The 10,415-nt window shown below is 36.1% G+C and overlaps 1 protein-coding gene across 2 annotated transcripts in view; it reads right to left on the bottom strand.

Moving 5' to 3' along the window:
- Positions 1–5,511: 5,511 nt before the first annotated feature.
- LOC106937770 (zinc finger protein 239-like) overlaps positions 5,512–10,415 on the bottom strand; it is a 23,375-nt gene continuing 18,471 nt past the window's right edge. For both annotated transcript variants that reach the window (XM_015019449.1, XM_015019448.1), the window contains 3 exons: positions 9,917–10,009; positions 9,341–9,481; positions 5,512–7,062 (listed from right to left, as the gene is read on the bottom strand). In XM_015019449.1, the coding sequence (XP_014874935.1) occupies positions 5,963–7,062; positions 9,341–9,404 (1,164 nt within the window). In that variant the 5' untranslated portion in view covers positions 9,405–9,481; positions 9,917–10,009 and the 3' untranslated portion in view covers positions 5,512–5,962. The remainder of the gene's footprint in view (positions 7,063–9,340; positions 9,482–9,916; positions 10,010–10,415) is intronic.

Raw genomic sequence — 10,415 nt, forward strand, 5'->3', positions numbered from 1 at the left:
GGATGGAAAAATTATGATAAAATTTATATTGCTATTTTCACCCTGTGGTTTGTACTACAAAGTACCTCCTTTTCATTTAACTTAACCAATTCTAATTATTTTTTTCTTCAAAATCGCTGAATTTTCGCATTTTCCCATTCAGTACTCGGAAGCGAAGCCGGTGAGGCAGCAGCGAGCTGAGCCTCACCTGGGATTGCGCAACCTCTCGCTAACTGCACCGGTTGCCACTCTATGAGAGCATGCTCCTCCTGTCTGTACGTCGCCAATAAAATGGTTAAAAACATTTAATGTATGAACTGATTTTCCATAATTTAGCTTATGTATTTAATGTACTGTGTTTTTATTGTCACCAACTGTGTGTGTAACGTGTTTCGTGTGCTGAGGAGCGATCAGAAACGGCAGAGAACAGATTAGAGGTGACGCAGGCAGTTCTCTTGCCTCATCGCTGGGGGCGCTCATGATCCCAGACATTGTGACTCCACAACTGCTGAGTTATGAGACAGTAACAGCGAGCTAGCAGCTAGCCGTCAAGTGCAGCGATATATTTATAGTTTTCTTCTCTTACCACAGCAATCACTTATTAATAATCCCAAGATAAAAATGAAGCCTAAAACCATACTACTGCAACAGACTGAATGTTCTGCTCTTTGTATGGGAAATAGCTGAGTGTTCACTTTTGTGGCGTCGTTGTCAGTTGCTATGGCAACGAGTCTCCTTGTAGCTGCGCTGATGCAGAGAGCGAGAAAGACGTGGTTGTGAGTTGTTGTTTAACGATTTTTCCCTTTGTTGTGGAGCAGCACGAAATTAATATCTACATGTCTAAGTTGTATTTCATCACAAGGAAATGAAACGGCAGCAAAATTAGCCTTTTTCTTGTTTAAAGTGTAATGTCAGTGTGAACAACGGCTACACAACACCTGATCATACTGACCACTTAACTTTATTAGATATTCAGGAGGATGGTAGTGCTAGAATAGTGATGCTGTTGAAGAAAGGTGAAGAGAGCAGGAAGCTCTGGTGAGGTCTTCAATTAGTTTATTGAGTATTAACTGGTTCTAATTTTTTAAATAAACTAAACTATTTTATTATGAGAAGAGCAGGTCAGGGAAGACATAGGAGAACCAGGTGGAGTTTCAGGGTGTGAAGATAAAAATTATATTAATGTTAGTAGAACCAGAAAGGAGAACAGGTGAGAACTGATGTCAGGTTGATAAAACAAAGCAAAAAACTTTTCAATATTTTTTTATTTCCACACTATTTATAAGGGTAATGGTTAGGAGACAATAAGAAAAGGGCTTGAGGAGAGGTTTTAAAATGAGTGTAGGAAACGGGTTACACAGTAAATAGAGTTGAGATGTATAATAATGTATCCATCTGAATTCTGTATGATAAAAACATACTTTTTATATTTAGTTAATTCACATTCTGATACTGTAAATTACTGTAGTGTCTGTTGTAAATACATGAACCCATGCAGGGACAACAGGATGCAGAGAGTCAGATGAAGCAGAGACAGAAACACATAACTGTAGATATTTTAATTAAATGTTTGTGGCTGAAATGACAGGAGAAAAAAAACATTTAGGCTTTTTTGCAACAGTTTATGTGTTTCAACCTTTTGAGAGCCATGGCTCATGTTTGACTGGAAGGTGAAACATGACGTTACTGAAAGCAGGGCTGGAAAGTGAGAAGGTACACAGAGTTATCAGTGAGAAGCTAAGATGTCTGTTAGATGTGAAAAGCATAATTTTTAATGATATTTGCAGGGCAAACTGTTGCACTGATGTAGAGAGTTGTTCAAGAAGAACAAAGTTTATTTTTTAGGTTTATGTTTGTTGGTCAAACTACAGTATTGAGTTTAAACCTGCTGAGTCCCATTTTACCAGCTATTTTTTACTTCAGAAAGAGGCAGAACCAGGTCAATTGCCAGTCAACTTTTATCAATGCATTTTTGACCAACAGTCAAATATATTTTGACCAATAAAATATATCAAAATCTGGTGGCTTGTGTGTACTGCCAGAGTATTTATCTGGCTAATTGTGAGGCAAATGATAAAGTGAGTGTTCATCCTGGAAATTATTTTGCTTGATGAAAGACCGAAGACATTTTGTTCAACAGGAAATGGAAGAAGATGTTTTGGGGGCAGTTTGTCACCTTGAGATGATAAACACACATACAGGCCTGTCACAGTAATCAATAAATCAATTAATCGCATGATACTGATCTTTCAGAATGTGTTCTTGCATTATTATTTTGCCATTACCATTGTATTACTTAAAAATAGTCTCAAAACAGCAACATTATCGTTTATCGCAATAATGTCTGGAACAATTTTTTGTCTTATTGTGACAGGTCTATACACAGATATATAGTGTAGTTAGTTTATTACCAGGGATGGCGCAGTTACTTTGAAACAGTAATTTGATTACTCAATGAAAAACCCATCAGCTAGAAAATGTGCATCTCTTTTCCCTCTATCGTTTACGTTTGTGTCGCTGGTTTTACACATGAAACGTATCTCCCCAAGGAAAAATAAGAAAGCAACAATATGTGTTTAGTAAAAAAAACAAAACAAATATAGTAAAACACAGTAACTTGGATACGTAACTTTAATCTGATCATTGGATTGTAAGGAGTAACGTGTTAGATTATGCGTTACAAGGGGTCAATAGAGTAACGCGTTAATGACACCATTATTTGACATTTTTGCTCAAGCTGTTTACGAATCTGTCAGGTTTCCGATATGTGCCCCCCCTCCCCAATGTTAAACTTGTTCCTACACCCTTGCTTATTGGTCTTAGCTAGCATGGTGGACGACAAAGTTAATGTCAGTAGAGAACTAGAAATGGATAAACTAAGAGACTGGACAATTACAACCTGTTCAGAAGCACTGGAGGGGAACATCTTTTCTTGTAATTAAAATAAGGGATGTTCTTCAACTTGAAGGTAATCTAAATATGACAACTTAGCACCACATCAGCTTCTGCACCTCATTCCTACCGCAAAGCACGGTGGTGGAGGCCTCATGATGTGGGCTTCATGTGCAGCTATGTCAGGTCCTCTATCTGACAGTAAGTTTATGATGAGTTAGCATCTTGAACAAGTCTTGATATAAAAGGCATATCGCCACAGACAGAAAATGCTCAAATATTTTAATGCTCTTTAAGGAATGAACTTTTTCATGTTCATTCCAGATTTTTAATATCAGTTACATAAGCTCATCTTTTCTTTTAAGTTAGTGTTTGTTTTTTTCCATAATTATAATGTTTTTTCAAAAACTTCAAAGGTTTGAAAGGATAAATGTCATCTTTAGACATTCCCGTTGGCACCAACTTTTGGTTAATGAGTCAGATCTTACCAGATAGATTTCAATAAAGTCATGATAACTTCTTGAAACTAATGTTTGAACTTTGCTGTTTGGAATCGATTCAGTGTCTTTACCTGTAAACCTGTTATTTCAAGACAATTTCCTGAACGGTCAACATTCCTTTTAATCTTGTGTAATCTTGCTTTTTTTTTGTTATTATTATTATTATTTTTTTTACTTTAGTTCACTTTACTTATCAGTCTAACGTACAGAAATAAAATGTAGTCATATTGAATAACTATTATTTGCATTTCAAATCATTTATAATTATATTCAAAGCCTCTGTTTTATTGATGTTTCTTTGATGAAGTTTTTTATTCAGTTAAACTTAAAGTGCAACAATGACGTGTTTGTATCTGAAAATGATTACATCTGCTTCACTCCTGAACTCACCAGTCAGAACTTTTGATGTCCATGTGTAGCAGTTTAGCTAATGAGGCAGCTCATCATGATTCAGCCAAAGTAAGAAAATAACAAACTGCAGTCCGATTTTTATTGTTAATGTGTTTCTTAATATTGACCAGTTAAAGTAAATAAAAGGTGTTACATATTTTTTTAAGTATTTACTTACTGGAGGGTTTTTTATTTGTGATGCAGAGCCACAACGAACAGCTAGCTCCTCACTTCAGCGGCCGTTCAGCGCTGTTGTTGCTCTGCCTTCAAGTTGGACTGAACCATTGTTCAGGGGGTGGACAGTAGGGGTGGACAATTCTAGACTTTTCCAAGATTGGGGTGTGGGGGGGGGGGCTATCAGTGACAGCTGGGGTCCTGCCAGTACTGTAGTTATAATTTTTTTATATATAGATTTTAGTAACATAAACTTAAAACAATAAGTGAGCATCAATGGAAAATTTAAAATATTTTGAAGGTATGATGAAAAATGTACTACTTTTTACTACCTTTAGTTACTGGCCTGCATTTTTATTACTTTTTATTGGCCTTAATTTGAGCTAATTTAATTTACTACCTTTTACCACCACACAGAAACCCTGTAATCAAAAGTATGAATACCGTATTCTTCGGACTATAGTGCGCACCATACTATAAGCCGCACCTACAAATGTTTAAAAAAAAAAAAAAAAGAAAAGCGGGGAACGTATAAGCGCACCGGGCAATATACCGCTGGTATCTCCGCCGCTCTCGGTTTTCCATAAGGACCCAGCAGAGGGTAGCAGAGGACTGTGTCCTAATAACCCTGCTGGACATATTAAGAACGCAGCCCTCTGTCTCCAAAGGCGAACCATGGTTTTTTTCACGCCGAGCTTACGTGCAGTGGCTCTATTTCCCTCCTGTACTGCCAGATTGATAGCCCTCAACTTAAAAGCTGCATTATAGAGTTTGAAAACATTTCTCCGTTGTGCCTGCTGCAAGAATGTACTTGTTCTAAATGAAAATTAGCACGTTTTTCTTTGATTTCCAATTTTGACTTCCAATGATTCACTTCCTGCTAAAGAGCCCCCTTTAGCAGTGGATCTTTAGCAGCCACTAGGAATGGAAAATGGAAAATTTTCCATTCCTTTTCCATTCTGTGGAAGAATCACTCCACAGAAAAGCCGCACCGGGCTGCAAGCTGTATGGTTCAAAAGTGTGGGAAAAAAGTAGAGGCATATAGTCCGAAAAATACGGTAATTATGAGCCGTAACTATTTTTAGAAAAAAATTATGTAGACATAGAATGGTGTAATAAAAACACAATTTAGCAATGTGGATTGCTTATTTCAATTGTCAAAAACCAGAATTCCTTTTGGTGCATTGTTGGACTACATTACCAAGAAAGACTACATTTGGAGCAGAAACAAGCTTTTAAGAAACCTTTCAGCTCTTCTAAATGTATGGCTTGATGACAGGACCAGCCACAACGGATAAGCTGCAATTTTGAGATATTTCTGACAAATTAATGCTCTTTACAGGAAGGATCAGAGCAGACTCTACCTGCTGAGCAGGTTGAAGTATTTTGGGGAGCAAGAGACTCTCCTGAAGACCTTCTTTGGTTGTGGCATCAGCTTATTAGCAGTAGATAGGAAGCGGCTTTTTTTTTTTTTTTTTTGCTTAAGAGTTGCAACTAACTGCAGTTTAGATCCTTAAAAATCTGAAGACTAGATTTTTATATTCTGAAGCACAACAAACCCATGAAAGTAAACTTGTATTTTGTCACTTTACTTTATTGAACATACAACAGGCAGAATCATCATCTAATAAAGCAGTTAACATGATTAGAGAACATCTGTAGCACAGCTGTCTCTGCAGCAGTAACAAAAAATCAGTAAAGAAAATACATTTGATTTATTAGTAACAACTCAGTGAGAAATCACATTTCTAGCTATATAACAGAAAATTCCTAGTGTATTCAATAAAATATTTATAAAAAAAATCAAACCAAAAGTGGAAGAGATGCATCCAAAAACACAACAAAAAATTTTAATAGCACCAGAATTCTCCACAATAAACACTGCAACATTGCTGTTTAAATCAATTTCCACTCTCTTGTTTACAGACTTCAACACACAACAGAAGAATATTTTTCTTTAGAGTCTTCCATTTAAAATATGATCCTCATTTCCTGTGCCTAAAATATCACAACTAGAATGTTTATCTTTAGTGGATTCTCATGTGCTTGTTTAACTGTGATTTCTGACTACATTGATAACCACAAAGTTCACAACTGAAAGGTTTTTCTCCAGTGTGGATTCTCATGTGTTCATTTAAACTTGATTTTATGCTAAATCTGTATCCACAAAGTTCACAACTGAAAGGTTTTTCTCCAGTGTGGATTCTCATGTGTTCATTTAAACTTGATTTTATGCTAAATCTGTATCCACAAAGATCACAACTGAAAGGTTTCTCTCCTGTGTGGATTCTCATGTGTACATTTAAACTTGATTTTCTGCTACATCTGTATCCACAAAGATCACAACTGAAAGGCTTATCCTCTGTGTGGATTCTCATGTGTACATTTAAACTTGATTTTCTGCTACATCTGTATCCACAAAGATCACAACTGAAAGGCTTATCCTCTGTGTGGATTCTCATGTGTACATTTAAATTTGATTTTTGGTTACATCTGTATCCACAAAGATCACAACTGAAAGGTTTCTCTCCTGTGTGGATTCTCATGTGTGTGTCTAAGTTTCTTCTGTTTTTAAATGTGTGGCCACACAATTTACAGAGATGTTCATGTCCTGCTAGGGTTCTTGCATGTCTTTTTGATGTTGGATTTGTTTTACCATTGTCATCACAGCTAAACTTCATTTCAACCTGAACTTTCCTCATTGAGTCTAGGGTTTTCTTTGAAGTAAAGGATTTCATTTTACCCTCAGAGTTTGGAGAACCTTCAGTTGAATGGCTCACCTTGTTGTCATTTCCCCTGTATTTACTATTTGGTCTGCAATCTGGCAATTGTTCAAGATGACAGAAAACATTATTTACATCAGCTTCTTCCTCCTCTTCTTCCTCCTCAATGTGTTCAGTCTCTGATGAGTTAGAATAATCTCCATGATCTTGCTTTCTGATAGGTTCTGCTGCTTCACAGTGATCTTCTGGTAACTCTCTGTGGTGCTGATGAAGGTGAGAAGACAGGAGAAACTCTTCATCATCCTCATTCATGGTTGGTGGGAGAGACTCTGGACGTTGTAGATCAAGACCTGGACCATGTTCTTCAGGAGCATCTTCTTTAAGCAGCAACATCTGCTGAGCATCTGCAGGAACCAATGAAGCAAATTATGTACATTATAAACCACTGCAGCTTTATATTCACATCAACATTACTAGTGTTACAAACTAACGTACATAAATTTTTGACTTCAGGTTGAACAGCGATGTTGATCGCTCTGAGGTTCACTATAATAGCAATGCCTGTTAAAATCTGTATTTTAAGCCTGACTTTTTTATACAACTGTAATATGTCTCAAATATCTTACATCACATAATAAATAGCAATATTTTCAATTTTAAATCTTTTTTTACTAAAACTCGATGAGTTGGCGATCAGCCACCCTGGGGCCAACTACCACCAGACTTAGTCTATTTTCTGGTGAAAACCCTGAATAAAATCAATTAACTTTTGATTACTCATTAATCGATAAATTGCATCTGTAGCAGAAAGCCAAAGAAATGATAGCTGAGTTATTTAAATGGGGTATTTTTGTTGCTAGTTTTCACTTTTTGTTTACAATCTTGTTGCCAAAACATGTTACTTTACATCTTGAATTGATGGATGTTATTGTGTTCATAAATTTAAATATAAACTTGTCTCTTTTGAAAAATGTGTCTACTTCTGTTTTATGCACATTACACAGACTTAAATAACAAATTAAAACCCAGAACAAAGAAAACAAATCACTTTGGTGTGATGACATGAAGATAATGAACTCATCAAGGTGACATTTTTTTGCGCTATCAATGCTCTGAATCAGATATTTGACCCAACAGGGAATCAGGACAAAGTCACTCTGGCCTAAAGCTGTTTACAGTAATTTGCTTCATTTAGGAACTAGATGGTTTCCTAAGAGCAGGGCTCTTTAAGTTCATGAAGCTGTTGTGATTGAATGCAGACTTTCCAGACCAAAGTGCCTCTATACCCAGTTTCAGAGCTGATCAGGAAGAGAGTCTCACTATAACCATCATTTGAACAGTTTGTTCAAACTGGGTGAAGATCAGAAAGATAACCGACTTCAACCCACAAAGCTGAAGTTGGTTTCCAATTCTAGCTTTCAATAGCTAAAGGGATTTCATCAAATTTTTCACCACCTTCCGCATCTTTAATCGACTCTAATTTAGAAACTACTACGCCTAGACACTTCAAACCTGGACAGGATTATTTTCCTCTTCAAGCTGGATATTTAAAACCTGTTTGGGATTTGTGAAAACTCAATAAAGTTCGATTTTCACTATTTTTTTGCATCTCTTTCATACTAGAACTGCTCTAATTAAAAAAACTACTACACCTAGACACTTGAAATCTGGACTAGATTATTCTCCTCTTCAAGAAGACTCTTTATAACCATGTTTGTGATTTGTGAAACTTTTATCTGATTTGTGAAACTTCACTAAAGATCAGACTACTATTCACACTTGTTCCATGCAGTTTTTTTCAAATTCAATTCTAATTCAAAACTACTTTATTAATCCCAATGGGAAATTAAATGTTGGTGTAACTCATTAATTCTTCAAAGAGTTATTGTAGATGGTGATGGCTTTTGGAAGGAAAGATGTTCAGCAGTGGTCTGTTAAGTGAAGTGAAGTTTCACAAATCAGAAAAAAGTTCACAAATCCCAAACATGTTTTAAATATCCAGCTTGAAGAGAAGAATAATCCAGTCCAGATTTGAAAAAAGGGCAAAAGTTTCACAAATCACAAACATGGTTATAAAGAGTCTTCCTGAAGAGGAGAATAATCCAGTCCAGATTTGAAGTGTCTAGGTGTAGTAGTTTTTTTAATTAGAGCAGATCTATGGTGATCCAGATGCAAAAAAAGTGAAAATCGAAAGTTATTAAGTTTTCACAAATCCCAAACATGTTTTAAATATCCAGCTTGAAGAGGGAGGATGATAATCCAGTCCAAGTGTCTAGGCATAGTAGTTCTTAAATTAGAGTCGATTAAAGATGCAGAGGGAAGTGAAAAATTAGGTGGAATTGCCCTTTAGCTATTGGAAGCTAGAATTGGAAACCAACTTCAGCTTCAACCCTAAATGATGAGAGCTATCTAGAAAAAGAAAGACAAAGATCTGAACACTGAAAATAATCTTCAATGGCTTTAGGAACCAGAGCTCCACTGAACCAAGAGCAGCAGAAAAGTTGAATATTTCAATGATGAATCAGGTTTGATACGTTCATTTGCGTTGGGATTCAGTCAATCTTCCATCAGATAGAAAGCTAATCTGCTAACACAGACACAAACCGTTTCTCAACTTTCTGTTAAGAAGATAAACCTCATAAAGCTGCTCCTAAACCATTACTGATAAGAAAACATACAGACCTAATCTATGCAGCAGGACTTTGGGGTTGAAATAAGCCTCCAGCGTTTTGCCTCGATGCTCCATTTCTTCTAATGGAGACCGCTCCTCTTCACAACCAGAGTGATGGGTGAACTGGTGGTGAGGTCAACTTGTGGGCCCAGCTAAAAGAGACAGGAACCACAAAATGAACAAAGTTAAAAAGCTACAAATCATTGTAAAATACAATGTGATTCTGTAACTCAACTATTAGGATGTTTAGTTGGTCCCAGATATCCTCACAGGACAATAGCTGGGCTTCTTAATGTGTAGTAATGTACTTTCTACGTTTGTTCAACAAACAGAATACAGACTTCTGCTAAACTTTAGTAACCAAAGATGAAATGCTGAAAGCTTACAGAATAAGAAAAACTAAAACCTAAATCTGAAAAATACTAAATAAATCTGAGATAAAATAACAGAAACATGGCTGTGGCCTCTGACTGTACAACCAATATACAAAGAGCTGATTTAGACAAAAGCAGTTATTTAAAGCGTGTGGAAGAACTTAATAAATTATTTCATCAAAGTTTTAATTCCACAGCAATATTTCAGCTCACCAGGAGGCTGGAGTTCACAGACGATCCCACAACTGATCCTCAGCAGGAAATGGCCGCTCTGCGCCGCACTCAGCTCTTCTTCACCATCCGTTTCTGAAATATATATATATTTTATCATACAAAATGAGAATTTTAGCAACCGATTTTCAGATGGATACATTATTATACATCTCAACTCTATTTACTGTGTAACCCATTTCCTACACTCATTTTAAAACCTCTCCTCAAGCCCTTTTCTTATTGTCTCATAACCATTACCCTACAGTGTGGAAATAATAAAAAAAAAATTGAAAAGTTTGTTTTTTTTAAATCAACCTGACATAAGTTCTCACCTGTTCTCCTTTCTGGTTCTACTAACATTAATATAATTTTGATATCTTCACACCCTGAAACTCCACCTGGCTCTCCTGCTCTTCTCATAATAAAATAGTTTAGTTTATCAGTGATTCTTGAGAACAGGGACAAAACAGGTCTTATGGATAAAGCACAAAATTTGAAT

This window comes from Poecilia latipinna, unplaced genomic scaffold (assembly GCF_001443285.1).
Source record: "Poecilia latipinna isolate Pla-1442-1.1 unplaced genomic scaffold, P_latipinna-1.0 Scaffold2434, whole genome shotgun sequence".
NCBI lineage: Eukaryota > Metazoa > Chordata > Actinopteri > Cyprinodontiformes > Poeciliidae > Poecilia > Poecilia latipinna.